The 20825-nt window shown below is 47.2% G+C and overlaps 15 protein-coding genes across 15 annotated transcripts; 8 read left to right on the forward strand and 7 right to left on the reverse strand.

Annotated features, from left to right (window-relative positions):
* Positions 1–103: 103 nt before the first annotated feature.
* On the forward strand, positions 104–2579 carry J056_004483 (Exocyst complex component 6B; the record flags this gene model as incomplete). Its single annotated transcript, XM_009269678.1, has 5 exons — positions 104–349; positions 402–521; positions 572–2403; positions 2451–2487; positions 2526–2579. 5 exons carry the CDS (start codon positions 104–106, stop codon positions 2577–2579), a joined length of 2289 nt encoding a protein of 762 aa, XP_009267953.1.
* Positions 2580–2656: 77 nt separating this feature from the next.
* J056_004484 (Tether containing UBX domain for GLUT4) lies at positions 2657–3472 on the forward strand (the record flags this gene model as incomplete). The annotated part of the gene is made up of 4 exons (XM_009269679.1): positions 2657–2717; positions 2762–2925; positions 2986–3121; positions 3177–3472. The coding sequence occupies 4 exons, from the start codon at positions 2657–2659 to the stop codon at positions 3470–3472; spliced, it is 657 nt and encodes a 218-aa protein (XP_009267954.1).
* A 258-nt stretch (positions 3473–3730) lies between these two features.
* On the forward strand, positions 3731–4862 carry J056_004485 (uncharacterized protein; the record flags this gene model as incomplete). The annotated part of the gene is made up of 3 exons (XM_009269680.1): positions 3731–3916; positions 3967–4090; positions 4153–4862. 3 exons carry the CDS (start codon positions 3731–3733, stop codon positions 4860–4862), a joined length of 1020 nt encoding a protein of 339 aa, XP_009267955.1.
* Positions 4863–4975: 113 nt separating this feature from the next.
* On the reverse strand, positions 4976–7783 carry J056_004486 (K(+)/H(+) antiporter 1; the record flags this gene model as incomplete). The annotated part of the gene is made up of 4 exons (XM_009269681.1): positions 4976–5106; positions 5154–7421; positions 7470–7533; positions 7586–7783. The coding sequence occupies 4 exons, from the start codon at positions 7781–7783 to the stop codon at positions 4976–4978; spliced, it is 2661 nt and encodes an 886-aa protein (XP_009267956.1).
* Positions 7784–7890: 107 nt separating this feature from the next.
* On the reverse strand, positions 7891–8717 carry J056_004487 (Proteasome subunit alpha type-7; the record flags this gene model as incomplete). The annotated part of the gene is made up of 2 exons (XM_009269682.1): positions 7891–8610; positions 8658–8717. The coding sequence occupies 2 exons, from the start codon at positions 8715–8717 to the stop codon at positions 7891–7893; spliced, it is 780 nt and encodes a 259-aa protein (XP_009267957.1).
* Positions 8718–8781: 64 nt separating this feature from the next.
* J056_004488 (Conserved oligomeric golgi family complex subunit 6) lies at positions 8782–9877 on the forward strand (the record flags this gene model as incomplete). Its single annotated transcript, XM_009269683.1, has 2 exons — positions 8782–9690; positions 9746–9877. The coding sequence occupies 2 exons, from the start codon at positions 8782–8784 to the stop codon at positions 9875–9877; spliced, it is 1041 nt and encodes a 346-aa protein (XP_009267958.1).
* Positions 9878–9939: 62 nt separating this feature from the next.
* J056_004489 (uncharacterized protein) lies at positions 9940–12138 on the reverse strand (the record flags this gene model as incomplete). Its single annotated transcript, XM_009269684.1, has 1 exon — positions 9940–12138. One exon carries the CDS (start codon positions 12136–12138, stop codon positions 9940–9942), a length of 2199 nt encoding a protein of 732 aa, XP_009267959.1.
* A 49-nt stretch (positions 12139–12187) lies between these two features.
* J056_004490 (Glutaredoxin-3) lies at positions 12188–12877 on the forward strand (the record flags this gene model as incomplete). The annotated part of the gene is made up of 1 exon (XM_009269685.1): positions 12188–12877. The coding sequence occupies one exon, from the start codon at positions 12188–12190 to the stop codon at positions 12875–12877; it is 690 nt and encodes a 229-aa protein (XP_009267960.1).
* Positions 12878–12942: 65 nt separating this feature from the next.
* Positions 12943–13979, reverse strand: J056_004491 (Peroxisomal membrane protein PEX30; the record flags this gene model as incomplete). Its single annotated transcript, XM_009269686.1, has 2 exons — positions 12943–13465; positions 13516–13979. The coding sequence occupies 2 exons, from the start codon at positions 13977–13979 to the stop codon at positions 12943–12945; spliced, it is 987 nt and encodes a 328-aa protein (XP_009267961.1).
* Positions 13980–14187: 208 nt separating this feature from the next.
* J056_004492 (NASP-related protein sim3) lies at positions 14188–15433 on the forward strand (the record flags this gene model as incomplete). The annotated part of the gene is made up of 2 exons (XM_009269687.1): positions 14188–15123; positions 15170–15433. 2 exons carry the CDS (start codon positions 14188–14190, stop codon positions 15431–15433), a joined length of 1200 nt encoding a protein of 399 aa, XP_009267962.1.
* Positions 15434–15481: 48 nt separating this feature from the next.
* On the reverse strand, positions 15482–16898 carry J056_004493 (putative gamma-glutamyl phosphate reductase; the record flags this gene model as incomplete). The annotated part of the gene is made up of 2 exons (XM_009269688.1): positions 15482–16687; positions 16737–16898. 2 exons carry the CDS (start codon positions 16896–16898, stop codon positions 15482–15484), a joined length of 1368 nt encoding a protein of 455 aa, XP_009267963.1.
* Positions 16899–16933: 35 nt separating this feature from the next.
* J056_004494 (DNL-type zinc finger protein) lies at positions 16934–17414 on the forward strand (the record flags this gene model as incomplete). Its single annotated transcript, XM_009269689.1, has 3 exons — positions 16934–17182; positions 17237–17374; positions 17400–17414. 3 exons carry the CDS (start codon positions 16934–16936, stop codon positions 17412–17414), a joined length of 402 nt encoding a protein of 133 aa, XP_009267964.1.
* A 33-nt stretch (positions 17415–17447) lies between these two features.
* On the reverse strand, positions 17448–18625 carry J056_004495 (putative sister chromatid cohesion protein DCC1; the record flags this gene model as incomplete). The annotated part of the gene is made up of 3 exons (XM_009269690.1): positions 17448–18161; positions 18214–18469; positions 18525–18625. The coding sequence occupies 3 exons, from the start codon at positions 18623–18625 to the stop codon at positions 17448–17450; spliced, it is 1071 nt and encodes a 356-aa protein (XP_009267965.1).
* A 23-nt stretch (positions 18626–18648) lies between these two features.
* On the forward strand, positions 18649–19893 carry J056_004496 (Serine/threonine-protein phosphatase 2A activator 1; the record flags this gene model as incomplete). Its single annotated transcript, XM_009269691.1, has 2 exons — positions 18649–18951; positions 19006–19893. 2 exons carry the CDS (start codon positions 18649–18651, stop codon positions 19891–19893), a joined length of 1191 nt encoding a protein of 396 aa, XP_009267966.1.
* Positions 19894–20136: 243 nt separating this feature from the next.
* Positions 20137–20818, reverse strand: J056_004497 (Conserved oligomeric golgi family complex subunit 3; the record flags this gene model as incomplete). The annotated part of the gene is made up of 2 exons (XM_009269692.1): positions 20137–20559; positions 20609–20818. 2 exons carry the CDS (start codon positions 20816–20818, stop codon positions 20137–20139), a joined length of 633 nt encoding a protein of 210 aa, XP_009267967.1.
* Positions 20819–20825: the final 7 nt, after the last annotated feature.

Genomic DNA, 20825 nt, shown 5'->3' on the forward strand with positions numbered 1-20825 from the left:
GGCTTGAAAGCGAATGAGAGTAAACCGTAGGCATTGAATTGTAAATACCTAGAATGATTAAATAGCACTCGTTATCTACGCACTTCCATCATCTCGTCATAGAATGCTGCAAAATCAACAGCGCAAACGGCCGCACTACAATGAGGAGGATATAAAAGCGCAGTTGTCGCAGGTACATTTGATAGAATTCGATAGCTCGAATGTGCAGGACGAGTCGCTCGAGCAACTTGGTCCAATACTAAAGAATATCAACGAATCGCAGCAGGAGAGAGACTATGTGAAGGCATTAGATGCTTTCATAGCAGAGAAGGACAAGGAGATTGAGGAGCAGTGCAAATACAATTATCAGGTGAGTTGTACAGCAGCGGCACTGAGAAGCACGGCTGATCAAATGTTTGAAGGACTTTGTAGGATCAGTGAAGACGCTTCTTGGAGTGCGCAAGAGCACAATGCAGCTTAAGCAGAAGATCGTCCAGGTAAATGATGACATGCAGTCTGCAGGAAGATCTCTAGTCATGAAGGTGTGTATTACAACACATACATCATAATGCACATCTAATATTCCTTACAGAAGAAGGAATTACTTGAAATAAACAGAACAAACGGTAATATCGACCAAGCTACAGAAATGATGCGCGCATTTCAGCATGTACTCGAAATGATGAAAAGAGTTGATGAGCTGATAGAGAGTAGGAAATACTACGCAGCTTTACGCTCTCTTGACGATCTCGCTATTCACCATCTTCCACCATTAGCGAATTACACACTCGGTGCTCACCTATTAGATGGTATTCCAGCAATGCGTCGTACAGTCTGCGATAGTGCATCATTCGAGTTGAAAGACTGGCTGCTCGGTATCAGGAACATTCAGCGCATAGTCGGTGCTTTAGCTCTATCCAACACGAATGAAAGACAGCAGCGATGGCGCAGCAAAAAGCAATCAGATCCCCTATTAGTCAACAGCGGTATTAACTCCCCATTAGAACTGGTCATGAATCAAGATAATTTCGATCCACTAAATAACAACGACGTTAGTATCGACTTCAAGCCGCTACTGCACTGTATACACATCTACGACGCACTGGCAGCTAGACAAGACTTAAGGAAAGCGTATCAGGAGGACAGAAAGTCGCAAGCTGATTTGATTTTGTCAACAAGAAGTGATCACGATTTCTCGCATTCGTTGCAGCATCTCCTACAGGACGTTGTCGGATTCTTTATCGTCGAGAGGTATGTACTCAGTCTGACTAGTGGCTTCAGGAGCGAGAGTAATGTCGATGATCTGTGGGATCTCATATGCTCTGGTATATCTAGCGTAGTTAGGGATGGTCTGCGCACATCACAGTCGCATGTGACAGTCAAAGAAAATGTAATGACGTTTATTTGGACGCTCGAAAGCTACGATTTTGACGTACAGCAATTGAACACGCTACTTCACGCATTGTTCGAAGAATATACCACATTACTTCATGATAACTACTCAAAAGAGCTAAGGAGCGTATTTGAAGGCAGTGATCAGCAAGCTCTTGTGGTCCAGTCTTCTGAGGATCTCGAAAGTATACTTAGTATTTGCTGGGTTGACAACTCTTCAGTCTCAGCCGTATATTCTCAGAAACCACCTATTCATTTACCCTTTTCAAGCATATACCCAGATTCATGCAGATTATTGCGACAATTTATCGAAGATTTTTACAAATACACGGATGGATACGCTCAAGTGGATACTAACAGTCTAATCGTGGATGGCTTAGACAGTGTGATGAGAGATGGAGTAGTCAAAGCGCTAAGCGTGATTGCCGAGGGTGTCTTTAATCTCTCACAAGCGGTCCAGTTGGCTGTAGATGTCAGTTATTTCGAGTTTGCAGCTGGAGAGCTAATCAAGTGGTTGAGTGCTCTGTTTGGAGGTGTACACGACACATCCCGTTCGTCTCACCAGCTGAATTGTATCAAAGACGTTAAGAAGCTGTCAAAGCAAACTTTGACGCGTATAAGTGCTCTTATTGGCGACAAACTCGACTCATTATTCGAGATGGCAGAGGTTGAATGGACCCCAGACTCTTCTACGGCACTCAAGAGTGACGTAAATCCGAGCGAGTATTTAAGGGAAATGACAGATTACCTCTCTTTTATCAGCTCATCGGTGCTGACTAATTTGCCTACTAGTCTGCGCGACCAGGCTTATGCGAATGCTGTGCAACATATTGCTGAAGGTATACTTGATTTGTTGGTCGGTAGCGAAGTGCAAGTGATTAATGAAAAGGGACTAGATAACGTCAGAATCGACGTCAATTTCCTCATGACACAGTGTATTAGCGACCAAAAACCACCAACGCTTACTGAACTGGATCAGATACTGAATTTGGTAAAGCTGAATCACATACAGGCATTCTTTGATAGTTCGACGTGAGTGCTAGATTGACAATGTTCAATTTATCTAACCAACACTTAAGATTCAGGAGAACTAAATATGGTAATGTGACGCCCAAGGTGAGTTACGACTTATCTAGACTCTTTAAACTTAGCAGAGAACAGAACTTATTGGCGGTGTTGGACAAGCTGAGCAAAAGTCATTTAACTAGATTGTGAATTTGTCTATATTTTTGTAATTTCGTCACTGTCTGTCTAATCGACTATTGTTATCATCATCACCATCATCATGGACGGAGATCAAAATCAGCGGAAAATATCAGTTTTCAAACCATACGAGAAGACGAGTTGTATGTGGATGCTGAAATTCGCGACTTGTATTTACACGATATAGCCACGCAGGAATACCCAGAATCGTACTTTGAGCCTACGTCGAGCGAGCTTGCAAAAGCACACACAGCGACATCGAAGCGATTAGAGAGTGAATATGAGGGCCCATTAAAGACGCGAGTGATGAGGGAGAGAGAGGAGAAGCAGCGCAAGGCTAGATGGCCGACAGTAAGTGAAGTGTTATGACGTACGTTTGTACGACACTGACACTGCCAACTCCCCATACAGACGAATATACGCGTGAAGTTTGCAGATAGAAGTATCATACAGTCAGCATTCAGCAGTACTGAGGTTATAGCGCGGGTTTATGACTTTGTGAAAGATACGCTGGACGATAAGTACACAAACGAGGAATTTGTTCTGTGTGAGTGTTGGTGGTGCATGGAGTGTATTGTACACACAAAGCTCACAATACACAGACCAAAGTCCACCGAGGATTGAATTCAAACCAAACGAAAGCAAACGCCTTATTGACTTGGGGCTAGCCCCGTCATCGGTGCTCATGATAAAGTTCAAGACAGACAGCCTCAATGCTTCGACATCGAAAGCTCCTCTGAAAGGTAGTCTCACTGCGAGTGCTCACTCGCTGCCTACGCCTCCGAGCTTCGAGTCGGAACAGAGGACGGAGAAGAACACAGTAGAGAAGCCAGTTCCGAGTGGAGAGAAGAAGGAGAAAAAGATACCAAAGTGGCTGCTGAAAGGACTAAAAAAGTAGATTATGTACGAAGTTATGTCATTGGTTAGATAGCGCTATAGTTGAGAATCGCGTGTGATCAGGGGTATATCTTGTGCGACAATTACCTATACTATACCTCATTTATTTGTCTTCAAAGTTCCTTGGCTCGCGTTCGCGCCGCTGCTAAAAGCGCGAAATGAGATATGAATATGCACTAAAATAACCCAAAAACCGGCAGATCCGACTTGAACACTAACCAACAACTCAAATCTATCCAACTTTACTCAACTTAACCAAATGGTTGGAAAACTTTCCCTACTCTCTCTTGCAGCAGTGGCTGGTGTAGCATCGGCGCAATCGATCGACTATCCCGGAGTGGTCTCGTCGAATGAAAACGGACCTACAAACCCAGACGAACCGGAACTGGGCACTGACACGCCGGACGACTCGACAGCGCGACTGCTCACAGTGAACAACATTGATGTGAGTAATGATAAATGAGGCACGCGCGCCCGCACTTACACCCAAATCAGGATTTCTGTATATTCGGACCAAAGGAAGCCGACAAAACGATTGGCGACACGGAATCTGAGCAGGTAGCTTGGTGCACGCAACCGCGCAACAACGCGCGCCTGATTCCCGAAGATACTTTCACGGGTGCGTAGGATTATAAGTGCAGGAGTGCGCGCATCGAGACAGTCGCTCACAACACCGCACAGGCCTGCACTTCGTCAAGACACCCTACTACATCCAGCTGCAAGGGTGGGGAGATCTGACCAAGATCGGGGTGAAGGACGGCGACTACGGCGGCGAGCTCGACCCACACGGTGCCGAAGGAAATGGGAACCCTGTCGGTGGGAATGTCACATCTAACATAACTGGTGATGCGGTATTCTACGAGGAGTGGATGGAATTCATTTCGTATGAGCAATTCTGTCTGCGTGTATGTACGGCAGCGGACGATATGTGGGATGCGTCAACTATGTGCGAGCACAAGCTGGACGAGATGGGCTGTGGGTTCATCATGCCTGGTGATTATGCGGGCAAGCAGGATGAATTTATTTCGTGCGATGCAGACGCAGCTTTCCCCCCAGGTGTTTATCCAGATGGAGACGGCTACAGCACTTTCAACCAGCGCTACACGGGTACTATCACCTCTAACACTTATGAGGTATACACCGTAGGCGATACAGCTACCCCGTCGGCACCGTACAGCACACCTTCTAGCTCCAACTGTGCCACCCAGTCCAGTCTGCATATGTACGTGCACACAGAGAGCGAAAGCGACGGCCCGCAATCAACCTCCGACGACAGCGGCAACAGTAGCACACAGGCAGAGAACGGTGATAGCGGTGCACGTAACATGGCTCTCGGCGCCATCGCTACTGTCTCCATTGGGCTCATTAGTGCATTCGCTGTCTTGTCTTAATTACACTCTTTAATGTATTTATTGTATAATTGTATGGTGAAAATGAATGAATAGTACAAGTGTGTTGATTTTTAAACATGCTAATTTGATATCCTGAACAATGCAAACTACAACTACACTTCTGCATCTACAGCAGTCTCCTCAGGAACCGATTTTGACTGCACTACTAGTACCTGCGGACAGCCCATTTCGTTCCTCTTGTTTGAACAGCCGAGGTCGAGTGAAACAGATTGTGCGACGGAGCCTGTGTAGTGTATGAGATAATAGCATCAAGTAAAGAGCTCAACCCACCTAAAACCCTACCAATATCACTAATCTCGCCTCTTTCCTCTGTGCTTATATCATATGCGTTCCCCCTCAGCAGTTCCTCCGCCTGGGACCGAAAGAGCGATGTGCGCTGCTGGTCGAGTTTCGCGCGCCCGACGACGACCATATCCTCTGAATGAGGATCAGGCAGTGCCGAGTGAAGCGAGTCTAGTAGGGTAGTGAGGATGCTTTCCGCGTCGACCTTTATATCGATACGGTGAGGAGTGCCATCGGGAGGAGTGTCGGGCACATCATTCTGAGCAGAAGCGGTTGCGCCTTCACCACCACCCTCGTCATCACCAAGCCCGCCCGCACCCACATCGTGCGACGCGCGTCTGTGGAACATATGACTCAGACCTCTGCTCTCCTGTATACCAGGTGCGACCATAGTGATCTGACCATGAAGCGTGTTATCGTCGTGTTTTTGTGGCAGCCCCATTCCCGGAGAAACCATTTGAGTGAGCTCAGCCTCCTGTGCCAATTTGCTCTCGTGCGTTTCCGATTGAATGGTCAAGTTGAGTATGACGACATCGACAGATTGGATCCGTCGCACTATCTCTCGCGCACAATCATCATCTTTGCCACCGAAAAAGATGAGAAGGACTTTAGGACGTCTGGGAGATTTCTTCGCATGGCTGCTAGCATGTCGCAGTATATCGAGGGGTTGCACTATCACGCCCATCTCCGCTATGTATTGTGACTCTTTCAGTAACGCACCAGCGAAAGAGCGCGGCTTGTTGATGTCATTCGCAATTGTCGTCGCTGCAGTTCCGAAAGCCCCGCTGGATGGTATCCACGGCGTTATGACTATGCCTGAGGTGGAGATGGATTGCATGTACTCGAGCGTCACGCGCACATGATCGACACGCTCAACTAGTAAAGATGTGGACTTGTGGTGAGTGTTGACTAAGCCGGATAGCTTCTCGAATGAGGTTAGCGCATTAACTAGTTCCAGACCCTCACTGTTTATGTTCATGTGCGAGTGTCCAAGGTACTCGGCTGCAGTGGCACGTGCTATGTATGCACGTGAAGTTATGTCGATTGCATGCAAATGAAGATTGACTACGTTGAAGCCGGGCGTCGATGACGACAGGAGCGAAAGAAACTTGAGGGTAGGGGTTAAAGGAGGAGCCATGGTATTAAAGACAATAAGAACGCTCTTGGAGGCTGACGGAGATTCCTCTTGAGTAATACCCCCCTCATTCTTTTCAATGTCCTTCTCGTCGACGGGGTGTGCGTGGAGATCGATTCTGTTGAGATAGACCCAGTCTGCGAGCGGACGTACGGTGAGAGTGGTAAGAATAAAGACCATGACAAGCTGTGCGTAGACTAGTTCGGAAATAACACCAAGCTCTAAACCGACAGAGAGAATAACGAGCTCTATAACACCCTTGGATTGCATCAAGAAAGCTACACACATGGCTTGGCGCCACGGGAGACCGACTAAAAGACAGCTAACGGCGGTGCAGCCACCCTTGCTAATAAAGGTGGCTGCAAGGAGGAGGAAGATAAGACCCCAAATCTTACCGCTATCGAGAAGGATAAAGTTGGTGTTAAGACCGCTGGATACGAAATAGAGAGGGAGAAGGAAAATCATGATCGGAGTTTCGATTCTTTCAGTCATCTTCTCTGGGAAATCATGCTCGTGGGGACAGCAAGCGCCAAAAGCGAAAGCACCGACCATAGGGTGCAAGCCTAGGATGTCAGTAAACCAAGAGCTGATAAGGGCGCCAACTATAGTAAGAGTAGCGATACCAGTAGTCAGTTTGTACTCGTTTCTGCGATAGAAGTAGCTGATAATGTGACGAGTGACAAACCACATGAAGATGACTTCGCCAATCAAGCAGAGAAGCTCCCATAGGGCGTTGATCTGATCACCGCCAGAGGACACGGCAGTGGAGATAGCGAGAAGAATGTAGCCCATGGCGTCATTGCAGACACCTGCAGCTATAGCGATTGCACCGAGTTTAGTGGAAATGATGTTGAGTTCAACGAGAATGCGAGAGAGAATAGAGAGAGCGGTAACAGCCATTGAAGTTGCGATGAAGAGGAAAAAGCCGATAAAGTTGATGGAAGGGTCAGCGAATTCTTGGTACATGAGTACAGACACGCCAACAGATACGCCGAAAGGAACTAGGAGACCTGGGATAGTGGTAACCATAGTTTCCTTCCACAAACGTTTCATCAAATCGATATCAGTCTCTAGGCCGACAAGAAAGAGGAAAAGGGCGAGACCGACGTTGCTGGTGAGGGCTGGAGGGGGTTATTAAGGGGAAATGAAGTATAAAGGATCCTACTAACACAACAAAGCCTTGTGTTCGTCGCTGAATATTGTCTGGGTGAAACCGGGTATTGCGCCAAAGGCCTGGGGAGAGTGAGCGACTAAGGATGGGAGATTGCAGCAAAAAGATACACACTGTTGGACCTAGTAAAATACCCGCGATAATCTCACCGACGACTGGTGGCTGCTTGATGAATTTTAACCCGAATGATAAGATTCGGCATAAGATGATGATGATGATAAGCTGGAGGAGGAAGACGGTAATGTTTTTTACAGGATTATTCTCGTCGTTAAGTGGATTTTGCTTTGCCAGGATGCCGTATAGGGACGACATGATGGCTGTTGGGGGACAAGGGTTGTGACAGCCAAGAGACGCAGCTTCAGGGGTATTTGACAAGTATGACAATTATTAATTAAAATCAATTTACAAGATTGAATTCATCAGGTCATTGCGGATTGAGCATCCAATTGAGCCTGCAATCTAGTCTTCCTTCTGTCGTCTTCTTCCTTGTTTTCCCTTTCAATGGCTTCTACAATCTGCTCAACCTGGGCAGATTCCAGCTGCGTGCTCTTCTCGCCCTTCTTGAGAATTGATATGTCAATGTTCTTAGCCCCAGTTTGCACGACTTGGAGGAGTGATTTGATAGTGAGCTTGATAGCGTCATCGTCGCTGAGATCATCCTTGTAGTTCTTCTCTAAGAATTCCCTGACAGTCTTTGATGATCTACCGATGCTGTTTGCTTTCCATGCAGTATAAATCCCAGAAGGCTCAGTCAGGTATAATTTTGGAGTATTTTCGTAAGGATCGAACCCAGAAAGCAAGCAGCTAATACCAAACGGTCTAACACCACCAGATTGAGTATATTTTTGTTGAATTTGAGCTATGTGGCGGGTTATATACTCCACTGTAACAGCGTCCTCTACGGTGAGTCGGTGTGACTGGCATTCGAGCCTAGCTTTATCAACCAACACTCTAGCATCAGCTGTAAGTCCTGCAAATGCCAATGAAATGTGGTCATCCAATCCAACAACCTTCTTCAACGATCTCGCGTCTTGAAGCTGTAAAACTGACTTCTTCTCGACAGCAAGAATAACGCAGTCTTTACCAACTAAACCAACTGCGCATGTTCCCTTTCTCACCGCCTCCAACGCGTATTCCACCTGGGACACATACGTAAGCCACGAATAACACAGCGCACACAACAAACCTGGAATAAGTGACCGTCTGGTGAGAATACCGTGAGTGCTCTATCATATGATCTGGACATTTTCTCTTATTTGCGTGATGGTGAAAGATAGAAGCTGGCTCAATGGGTCTGGCTCAATCGAAACATGTCAAATCAGGATATTTTAAAAAGTTTAAATTACCTCGACAATTTAGATAATTTAGATATAAAGCTATCGAAATTAAATTTAAAATCTTCAACACACTCCCATTTACTCAGTCAGGTGAGGTGTTATCGAGATGAGCTAGGGAGGTATAAGGAGAGAGTAGATAGCAATTATGACGACATAAGTGTTATCAATGGAAGTATTCAAGCTATCAACACGCAACTCACACGAGCCATCGAGCATAACACTCAATTTACCAGCTCAGTCCGTCAATTACTCAATTCCACACACACACTCCAATCCAAGTTGCAATCCACAGAGCAATTCCTCGAAACCTTCACTCTCCCTCCCCAAGCAGTCCTCTTGCTCAGTTCGAAAGACTACAACATGGATTACCCACTCCTCGACGCGCTAACGCGTCTGAACGACATCCGCCACAAAGCCCAATTGCTACACACGCCCACTGGCGACCAATCCACGGCAGCTCTCGACATTCTCCACACATCCTCACCGCTATGTGAAACCGCGTATGTGAAAATTTGCAAGTATCTCAAACACCAATTCGACATGCACTATGCCAAGAGGGGCGGAGGGGAGGTCATTGTGGAAGGGCTGCACGTTGCGTGTCTGGAGCACCTAGCCCAACGTGATGATCTCTACCATGAGGTGCTAGTACATCTGGCCAAACTCCGCAGAATGCTTCTACAATCACAATTCCTTACTGCCCTCGCAAACTTGGAAAGCAATGAGGATATCATCACCCATCCCGTTCGCTTCGCGGGCGAGTTGCTCGCGTGGCTCCACCAGCATGCGGCTGATGAGAAGGAGTTGATGAGCGACCTCCTCGCAAAGAAACCCGTCGAGGAAACTCTCTCTAGCGCTCTGTTGGATGTATCGCGGAGGATTAGGGTGGGTTTGCGCACTATACTCAACACGCTTCGCTAACTCACTCCCCGTCTCTCAGCTTCACCTAACACACGCACTCAGCTTCACTCACCGCTCGGAACAACTCACTGACCTTATTGGCTTCTATAAAGACACACTCACACAAAGCATACCTGTAGCTAGCATAACCGATCTATTTGCCTATCTTTGACATGTCCATGTGTGTGTGTGTCTATATGAATGTATAACTAATACTTTTAAACTCAAAACACCCTAAGCAGCCGCAATGGATCTCTTCACCCAACCTTCGAGACCACCCGCTGTCCAAATATCCTGCACGGCGGTACCAACTCTAGGAGCTATGTAAGATTTGACGACGTTGCGGTCCGCGTCGACGACCTCAATGAGTCCATCAGCGGTAGAAACACGGACATTCCACCCAGTATGCACCGTCTGTTCACCATTACGACCACCCATACCGCGTTGATTATCTGGAGTGAATTTGCTAGTCATATCCTCAATCAACTCGGGACACTCGACGACGATGAGGCCGTTATTGATGGCATTACGGCGGTACACATCACCGAAACTTCCGCCGAGAACGAGAGGGATACCGGCATTAAGCAGGGCTGTTGCGGCTTGTTCGCGTGATGAGCCTGTACCAAAGTTGAAACCGGAGGCGAGGACGACGCCGGAGTGTGTGGACGTATTGTCATTAACCCTGCTACTCGACTCACGCTCATGCAGCTTCTTCACCACTCCCGCAAACGACACGTCGTAGTTCTCCATGACCACCTCGGCCTGTTTGGCAGCGGTGATATCGTCCTGGTATGTGTATTTGCCGGGATACATCCCATCCGTGGTGAGGTTATCCTGAGGGGCGAAGAGAAGTGGGCCTTCGAACATGGCTGGGAAGCCTGGCAGGAGTGGTTCCTTTGGAATGTTTTGGTTAACGTTTTGTGTTGTGCTCTCCTCCTTCTCACCACCATTTTCAATACTCCATTCGGGTTTATTGCTCGTGCTGAGGTGGAGATTATCGTGGAGTCCAGTACCGGTGATATGCCCATTGATAGCACTCGCCGCTACGACAGCAGGAGAAGCGAGGTAAGCGAGGGCATTAGGTGAGCCCATCCTGCCTTTATAGTTGCGGTTCGTAGCGCTAATACCGACCTCGCCATCTTCGAGCAACCCAACACCTAGGCCAATACAAGGGCCGCAACCAGCCGGAAGAGGGCGGGCACCGGCATCTAGCAGTGTCTGCCAATCACCGCTCATCTCGCTATCCTTCTGCACGACTGAGGATGCAGCAGCGATGTAGAATTGCACACCCTCCGCCACTTGTCGTCCACGCACAACCGCCGCCGCAGCTGCTATATCAGACGCACGACTATTGGTGCAGCTCACCAAATACGCCTTGTCGATCTTGACAGAGCGCTCTTGTAACACAGGCAGCGGCGTCGATACTTTCACCGAGTTGGGGCCGGATACGTGCGGCACAAGCGTGTCGAGTTGGAGAGAGAGGTGGGCGGCGTATTGCGCGTCATCGTCAGCACGCAGGACATTACCAGCCAACGCGCGGATCCTGTCGCTGTTGATGCGCGGGTGCGGGCTGCCGGGTTGGTGGCCAGCGGAGGGAGCGAGGGCGGAGAACACCCCAAGATCGAGCTTCTTCGCCTGTGCTTCGTACCAAGCAAGTGTATGCTCGTCGACGGGGAACACCCCAGCCAGTGCCCCCCATTCGGTGGTCATGTTCGCAATGGCGAGACGCTCGTCGATGGATAGCATGGATACACCGTCACCGACAAACTCAATGACGCTGTTGAGCACCTCGTCGTGGTTGAAAGTGCCGCAGAGCGCAACTATTACATCCTTTCCACTGACGCCCGGCTGCAGACTGCCCTTCAACTCTACTTTGACGACGGGAGGTACTTGCCACCAGGTGCGTTGGGTTGCCCAGATGGCAGCAGCGTCTGTGCGCACTATCGGTGTTCCCAGACAGCCTACACCGCCGTACATGTTAGAATGGCTATCACTGGCTACGACTAGCGACTGTGGCCACGCGTACCCCTCCTCGATGAGGATTTGGTGACCTATTCCCCTCCCGGCTGGATAGAAATCTACACCGTGTTTATTCGCAAAGGCCTCGATTTTAGCGTACTTTTCCAAGTTCTTGTCAGATTTGTTCTGTACATCGTGGTCTATAGTGAAAACGGGTTGTCGGGGATTCGAGAAGCTGGTGGCGCCGATAGCAGCGAATTTGGAAATGACGGGACCAGTGTTATCGTGTGTCATGATATGCTGTGGCTTGATCATGACGTAGTCACCAGATCTCACAGGCTTTGTAGGAGTGGTGTACTGGCTGACGATCTTCTCGACGAGGGATTGGCGTTGGAGGGGAGTGGGAGAAGTGGAAATGAGTCTGTGAGTGTGTTTCCCGTAATTAGTAAATCTTCTTCCAAATCCACCAATCATTTCATTAATAATTCCTCAAGATGGTTGTTGATCCGCTACAACCAACAAAATGCTCAAAGAGGTGGAATCAGCTGAAGAATTTCAATCGTTATTGTCCAACAACCTCAATGGATTGAGCGTACTCAATTTCTGGGCTCCTTGGGCAGATCCATGCACTCAGATGAACGTTGTAGCCCGCGAACTGAGTGAGAAGCACACCGCTGTGCTATTCCTCAACATTGAAGCCGAATCTCTGCCCGATATCTCGGAAACATTCGATATTGAAGCTGTACCTTGTTTTGTGCTGCTTAGAGGTCACACTCTGTTGGATAGAATAAGTGGCGCAAACGCTGCTTTACTCGCACAGACAGTACAGAAACACTCCACCTTATCAAACAACAACTCCTCTCAATCCACTACTAGCCAGCCTCCTCAGCCACCACTGCCCGTTGAGACCGAGGATCAGCTCAACTCGAGGTGCAACTCCATCATGAACCAATCAGACGTCGTCTTATTCATGAAAGGGGATCCTCAAACTCCACGCTGTGGCTTCTCCAAACAGACTGTCGCTTTGTTGAGGGAACAAGGCATTCAATTCACTCATTTTGATATTCTCCAGGATGAGAGTGTCAGGCAGAATCTCAAGAAACTCAATGATTGGCCAACATTCCCCCAAATTATCGTAAAGGGCGAACTCATCGGTGGTCTAGACATACTACGTGAAATGGTTGAAAATGGTGAAATGAAGCAGTTAGTTTGAGTTTGTGATACGTTATTTATACACTTAGTTGGTTTAATATTACATTTGAACATTTTCACCCCTTCTCACTCTACTAACACCTGCTTCAATACTGCTGTGCGTATCCATTTCCTGCGACGCGTGTAACATCCCATACCATTCTTTGAACTCCATCTCTCCCATTGGTTGTCTCCATACGACCAGCCATTCTGATCAACACCATCTGCAGTACCCATTTCCTGGTTAGATCCAGCGATAGCATCTATTGAAGACCTCGTTGGTGGATCTTTGTCGACACTTTTCTGTTTTGTCTCAGTGGGTGCCTGCGCAGAATGTCTGTTAAACTTAGCCAAGCCCTGTTTAAGAGCTTTTTCAGCACCCGATCTATCTACAGAGAAGGAGTGAGTAGAATTATCACCCTTGTCATCGTCTTCAGAGGGAATATTTGGGAGAGGGAGTATTTTCACAGGTTTATTTTGTCCGGGAGTGGTAACCATCCAAGACTCATCTAACCAGGACCACGTGTAAACTATTTTGTCATTGGTTGATGTATCCTGGGGTAAGTTGAAAGTGTTAGGTGGCAAGACGGGATCTAGATTGCTGTCTGACCTGAAGTGAATGTGAGTGCGGGTGTAAGACTAAGCACAAATCCAACTAACCAAGTAGGTCTCTCGCCAGGAAGTAAAGCGTGTGTCCAATCAAGACCCATCCACCATCTTTGATTTTCGTATATCTCAAAACGAAACATGGTATCTTTAGATTTACTCTTGTTACGTTTGAGAGTGTTTAGTTTGTCTTTAACCAGGGTAATGAAAGGGATGCGCTTGTCTTTGAGGGAGTATTGGCTGTTGAAGCTGTCTAGAATGACGTAAATCTCGGGGTTGTTGACTAGAAACAGGCAAGTGAAGGAGAATGAATAGAAAAAGCGTGTGGGGAGGATTAATCTGAGGAAAGCAGCAACAGCCACAGCAATAGAAGATTGAGTAAAGGTGTAACAACCAAACTTAAACTGATTTAAACCAATATTGATCTTCTGAAGATGGATAATTGATTGATTGATATCTTTATCGGTTTTAGTGGGTTTCTGAGTGGATTCAAATAGGCCAAAGAATAAGAAAGTCATTGCTGCTAATAATTCAACCCAATTGAAATAAAGAATAGCCAAATTCACAGCCAATAGAAAGATGAAGCTGTTTACCTTGTTATTGTATTGAAGAATATCGATTATGTTTGAAATATATCCCAGTGTATTTGTGTATTCTATTAGTAAATTCTGCAGCTCTTCTTCTCCACTGCCAATTTTCATCGTTGTAGTTTCTAATCAAACGACCATGTCTGAATCATCATCAGAATTATCAAATATAACCCAAGAAGCACATCGACTTGTTTCTATTGGAAATTATAACGAAGCATCTAACAAATATTCTGACGCTTTAGAGATTGTACGCGATACTCACGGTGAATTGTCTGTTGAATCAGCTGCACTCCTCCTCAAATACGCTGAATCTCTCTACCTACACGCTGTATCCCAATCTGACGTCATTGGTAAATCTGATGAGGCAGGCGACACGGCAGATACGGCAGACGCGGCAAATGCAGCACACACAGCACACACTCCAAGCACAAGCAATGCAAGCACTGCAAACACTGCAAACACAGACAATCTCATTCAGCTATCTGACGACGACGACGACGACGACAACGACGATCAAGGCGATGACGACAACCAGCCTGAACAAGACCCCGACCACTCCAACGAAGACACCCCCGACGACGACTTCGGTGCTGCATGGGAAGTTGCCGACCTTGCCAAAGTTATCTACCAAAAGTTAGACGGCGATAACAACAAACTCTGTCTCGCAGATGCACACATGCTTCTTGGTGACATAGCACTCGAGTTGGAGACATTCGAAGCAGCCGCACTCGAATACAGCAGCTCGCTCGAGATTAAGAAACTAATTCTCAACCCGACTTCGCGAGTACTCGCAGAAGCGCATTTCAAGCTTGCCATTAGCTATGAGCTTGTACCAGGCCATGTCAGACGCGATACTGCACTCGTGCATGTCCAAGATGCCAAAGAGGTGCTCGATGGGCGTCTTGGCGAGTTGAAAAAGCGCGTTGAAAGTGGTGCACCTGTGGAGGTGTCGGGTGAGAATGAAAACAATGACAAACCCGCACTTAGAGAACGCGTTGAGAGATTGTCAATCGAGGATGCCACCAAAGAGATTAAAGACATCGAGGAACTCATCGGTGATCTTAGAGAAAAGGTTGGTTTACATTGTATCACACACACCCTTCTAACTAGTTCAATAGATTGCCGAACTCGAACAACCCCCTCCTCCAGCTTCTGAAGACCCTTCCAAATCTACTGTCGATGTCCTTGTCGCTGAAATGGATAAGGCTAAACAATCTGTCGCTAGCGACGCCCCCGTGAATGTACTCCAACCCAAGAAAAAGCAGGACAAGAGGAAAGCCGAAGATCAACCTGCGAGCGAGGCTGACAAGAAGGTGAAGAGTGACCCTCACGCTCACCCAGGCAAAAAAACAGAAACAGAAAACGAAGAAACTCCAAACTAGCACAGATATATCACTGAAACTATTTATGTTATACAAAAATAACCCCATTCAATACCAAGGTTGACGATTATCCGTGATTGCATTATGAGTGAATGATTTACCACCCTCCCCAAATTCGCCTACGATGTGACCATTGTCTGCAATACTCCTGAGTATGTATTTGTATATAACCAGTCCCTCTAAACCGACAGGACCTCTAGCGTGAGTTTTGCCAGTGGCTACACCAAATTCAGCGCCAAATCCATACCTAAACCCATCAGCGAATCTAGTCGAAACGTTGACATAGCACCCAGCGCTGCCAACGCCCTTCATCCAGGTGTTCTTGTTGGTGCTGTTTTCAGTAACAATACAATCTGTGTGATGGGAGCCGTGAGTGTTGACGTGCACGATAGCCTCGTTTATGCTGTCGACAACCTTTACTGATATCTCGTAATCGAGCCACTCAGTGTGGTAGTCGGTATCTGTGGAGAGCAAGAGCTGACTGGAAAATTGCTGATGAACATCTTTGGAGATATTCTCAAACGACGTCTGATCGCAGTGCATAGTCACTGGATTCTTATTCTTCAACAGCGCCAAAGCTATAGTGTCCAAATTGCTCAGTTGAGAGCGGTGCAGGAGGAGAGTTTCGGTGGCGTTACAAACACTTGGATAGTCTGTTTTAGAGTCGACTACTACGCGCACTGCCTTATTGAGATCTGCAAATTGATCGACATAGACGGAGCAAATTCCATCTGCATGACCCATAACGGGAATTCTGCTATTCTCTTTAATACTCTGAACCAACGCTTTTCCACCTCTAGGAACGACAAGATCGATATATTTGTCGAGATGAAGGAGACTACTAACCTCGTCGCGAGTGTTGATAGTCTGGATGAGGTGAGGGAGAAGTTGAGTGCGTGATTTGAGTGCCTCTTGTATCACGCTGTTTAGTATTTGAGATGTGTGTTTCGATTCTTTACCGCCCTTGAGTATCGCCGCGTTACCCGATTTGATAGAGAGTGCAGCGACGTTGACGACGACTTCTGGACGTGATTCGAATATCACCAAGAGCACGCCAATTGGACACGCGACTCTGTACAACTCCAGCTCATCATCCAATTCAACAGCATAGCTAATCTTGTCGTTAGGATCATCGAGCGAGGCTATTTCCTCGAGTGATTGGATGATGCCGTTGAATTTGGTATCGTTGTTCAACGCCAGCCTGCGCATCGATGGCGCTGATAGCTTGCCTTGTTCGACCAGTGTAGCTGCTTCCTGTGGGTGGAATTGGCTGGCATTTAACACAAATTACACCCAAACACACCTTCAAATCACGCTCGTTTGCTGCATAAACCTCCTCTTTGCGGTGTTGTAGCTCGTCGCGTATCGCTAGCAGCGCATTCGAGCGCTGGGTAGACTCAAGTAACTGTGAAGCATCGAAAGCTTCCTTGGCTTTGTAACCGAGTAATTCTGCATTATCTGACATTCTCCGTTCTTCTCTCTTCACAGTCCACGTTGAGGATGTTGGGCGGGATATTGAGAAGAAATATCAGTCGCAGTGTTGGATGCAGCTACAGAGCTGCCACTGCATTCCCAAAGCTCACCAGACCATTCACGCACTCCCCCACACGCTTTCACAAAATACCTACCGACGGTACATCCACCCCGATAGGCCATGTCGATCCACGCCTTCAAATAAGCTTCACTTGCACCGTCAAAGATTGCGGCGAAAGATCCACCCACGAATTCGCCAAGAGCAGCTACACCAAGGTGGGTTTGTCACCGTCACGTCATTCTTACTCGCTGCTTACACCCAACTCACAGGGCATCGTTATTGTTCAGTGTCCGGGCTGCAGCAATCGCCATCTCATCGCTGATAACCTTGGCTGGTTCAAACAGCCCGATACAGCCCAAGGAGAGCTGCGCACCGTCGAAGATCTCATGCGCGCTAAAGGCGAAAAGGTACGCAGGGGTGTTTTACAACAAGGTGGTGAAACTATAGAGTTTTCTGATTGACTTGGTCCCTCGTTCTTGCTTATATTCTCTGTCTCGATGTATATGTCTCCATTCCACTGCTCTTATCTGTCTGGCTGCGACAGAACTTGAGTACCAGCCGCTCTAGCTCCTTGCTGTCTCCGAGGTCTTGAATAAAGGGTATGAGATCAGCAGCAAACCATTTGCCACGCATCTTGAACAACTCCTGGAATCGTGTAGACGGTGCTTTGGAGAGGGAGGAAGAGGTGAAAAACTTGACTCTACCTGCTTCTATGAGGTAGGAGCCTTTGAGAAGGTCTAGTGAGCAGTACGATGACAGCTCGTAGCCCACTCTTTCTTTCCAGTCGTCGATGAATGTTTCGAAAGGCGTGGGGTGTTTGTGAGTCTTCAAAATGCACACGCCCATCTCCTTGACAAATGCGTTTATATCGAGCGATGTAGGAGTGCTCATAAACCAGTCCATGACAGTATCTGTGTATTGTTTATCTACGTTGTGCTCCTCGTGTACCTTCTCCACCACCCTCTGTTTGTCCAAGTTAGTCATGGACATTCCCAGCAACTCGAGTGTATTCGCTATGAGATCGAGAGTGCGCATCAGGCATTCAGCATCTACCGGTCTGTACTCTCCGTTGTAGTGCACTATCTTGCGTGCTGTCAGAGCGTGTCTCATTTCCTCATCACTCGCTTGGATCGAGCTGCTCAAACGCTTGTAATCATATCGCAGGCTGCTATCGACGTCTCTATCTTTGTCTGTCTGTGTAGAGTGTGTTAGTGGCGGTCTTACTAGCTCATCCCGTCCTACACACATTAGACTCAGTTGGATCGAGTAAAACGCGATGTGAGAGTATTTGATCGAGTTTGTCCATATTTGGTATACACTTGTGTGTTTCGAGTATTTCATGGAATGTGTTTACTATGTGTGTATCGTGTGTATCGTGTGTATCGTGTGTATCGCGTTCAAGCAGCGTCAGGCTGTTGGAATGCATTCTATTCTTCAGCAGGTAAGTATTAGAGTTGCTACATAACACAGCATCCTCATCTCCGTCGCCTTTGAATTCCAAACTAAACGAGAAGTACGGTGAGTGATATAGCCAGCCAAAAACCACGCGACACGCACACTTGTTGCTTTTCTAGCGCCTCCACCAGCTCATTATCTAATTCGAGTAGCTTGAACTCATTTTTATTCTTATCATTTAATCCCGTTGATATCCTTATCATTTTGAGTGTTTCCTTCAAGCCCCATGCAACAGCCACCTCAGCGTAGAATATTTACAGAGAACGATTTACACCTGTGGTGCACATCGAAGGCATACACTGGATTGACTGCGTTTATTGTCGAGCTCAATGAAGCTGTGGTGGATAAGTCCATGGATTTGGACAGCACTGGGAAATCAGAACTAGATTCAGAATCAGATAGCCCGATTAACAACCTACTCTCCCTCATCCAAACTACCGATAGCTGGATCGATGACATAACTCCAGTTGACAGCCCACAGCGATTCGGTAATACGGCTTTCAGGGACTGGGGAAGGAGGTTGGAAGAGGTGAGTGTATGTATTTAATACTTAATAATCTAATTGTACCATCCACCACCAAAGAACGCAGCTCAAATGTTAACTCCGCTACTTCCAAACAATAACCACACAGACGCACTAAACCAGATAACGCCCACCCTCCTAAATGCTTTCGGGTCTTTTGTCCGAATAGACTATGGTACCGGCCACGAGTTATCATTCATCGTCGTCCTATACATGCTGAGACAAATCGGAGTGCTGAACTCGACGCACAACTATGAGCTAATCGCCAAAGTATTTGTCAACTACTGGAAAACAGTAACACGTCTTCAAATCACCTACAAACTTGAACCAGCAGGCAGCCACGGCGTGTGGGGATTAGACGACTACTGTTTCATGCCCTACATCTTCGGTTCGGCGCAGATAAGGAGCACTGACACGCCACCTTCCCGTCTCTTCCACCAGACAGACGCTTTCCCTGATACACACACCAATCTTTACGCCCGCGCTGTGTCCAATATACACCAATTCAAGAGCGGTCCGTGGCACGAACACTCGCCGCAGCTCTACAGCATCGCTCACACCGTCCCTAATTGGTTTAAAGTCAACAAAGGTTTATTTAAAATGTTCGATGCGGAGGTGTTGAAGAAGAGGGTCGTTGTCCAGCATTTGCTCTTCAGCTATCTCTTCCCTTTCGATAGTGATCCTGCGGCACAGCAAATCGATCACGGTGGGCTGCCTCTGTCGAGTGGGAGTGGTACTGGCACTAGCACTGGTATATCTACCGCTAGATTGCAGCACCAGCAAAATCACCAAACTCACAACCCTACACCCCGCTCACCTCACTCTGATACCCTCCTCCCTCCTCTTCTGTCGAGGAGCGAGAGGAAGAAACAGAAGGATACACTCGCTTCTTCCGGTTCTGCTGCTGCTTCTACGTCTCCATTCGGGGTGTTATCGAAACCATCTTGATACTGTACTTTTATCCATGTTCGCTCGTCTTTATGCTTTACAAGATTATGTCACTTGAGTCATTTATCTAAGTCTACGTCATTTCGCACTTATAAGGATAATTTCTAATTTTACAAGGACATAGAATGGTAACCGCAATACTTGTCCATCCGAAAAGGAAAGGGAAGATGCGTTGGTATTTAATAGCTCCACGTGAATTCCCGCGAAACAGTCAATTGGTGTTAATGTGATGTTCTTCTGATATTACTGCTTCTGCTTCTGCTGCTGCTGCTGCTGCTGCTCTTGCATTTTCTCCTTCAAGGCTATCAAATCGTCGCGCTCATCGAGGTACCTCTGACAAGCATCCTTGAGTGACGCTGTACCAGTATCGATAGCATCCCAATTATCACGCAGCGAGGATATTTCGTCTTCTAACAAGCTCACTTTATTCAAAATATCTTCATGTACTTGCAACTCGCTGTTTAGTTTCTGTAGATGATTCTGATACTTTGATTCGTGTTCATTATCGATAGACTTCTCAATCTGCTCAAACCATTCGAGGTATTGCTGTGGAGTAGTGATGATTTCATTCTGCGTCTGATTATGCTCATTCTGAGGCGTGCCAGGTACTTCAAAGGGAGTGTTCAGATTTGGTGTTGCGCTTTTACTGATTTGCGATTTGTTCAGCTGACAAAGTAAACTAAGCAAATACTCTCCAACAAATCCCCACACTCACGCTTAGCTTTATCGGCAACGGTCGCTCGTATTCCGCACTGGCATTGGATAACACACTTAGGCTTTTGTTGGCTGTCGTGCTCAGCGGTGACTTGGATTCCCAAGCGTCGAGCGTCAGTGTGAGCGTCTTTGATGGTTTTTGCGTCGATTGCATCATCGCTGGACGGTTGTTGAACGTTGGCTGGTGAGTGGCTAAATTGAGGTACAGCATCAATTTG

Source organism: Wallemia ichthyophaga (genome assembly GCF_000400465.1).
Source record: "Wallemia ichthyophaga EXF-994 unplaced genomic scaffold scaffold8, whole genome shotgun sequence".
Classification (NCBI taxonomy): Eukaryota; Fungi; Basidiomycota; class Wallemiomycetes; order Wallemiales; family Wallemiaceae; genus Wallemia; species Wallemia ichthyophaga.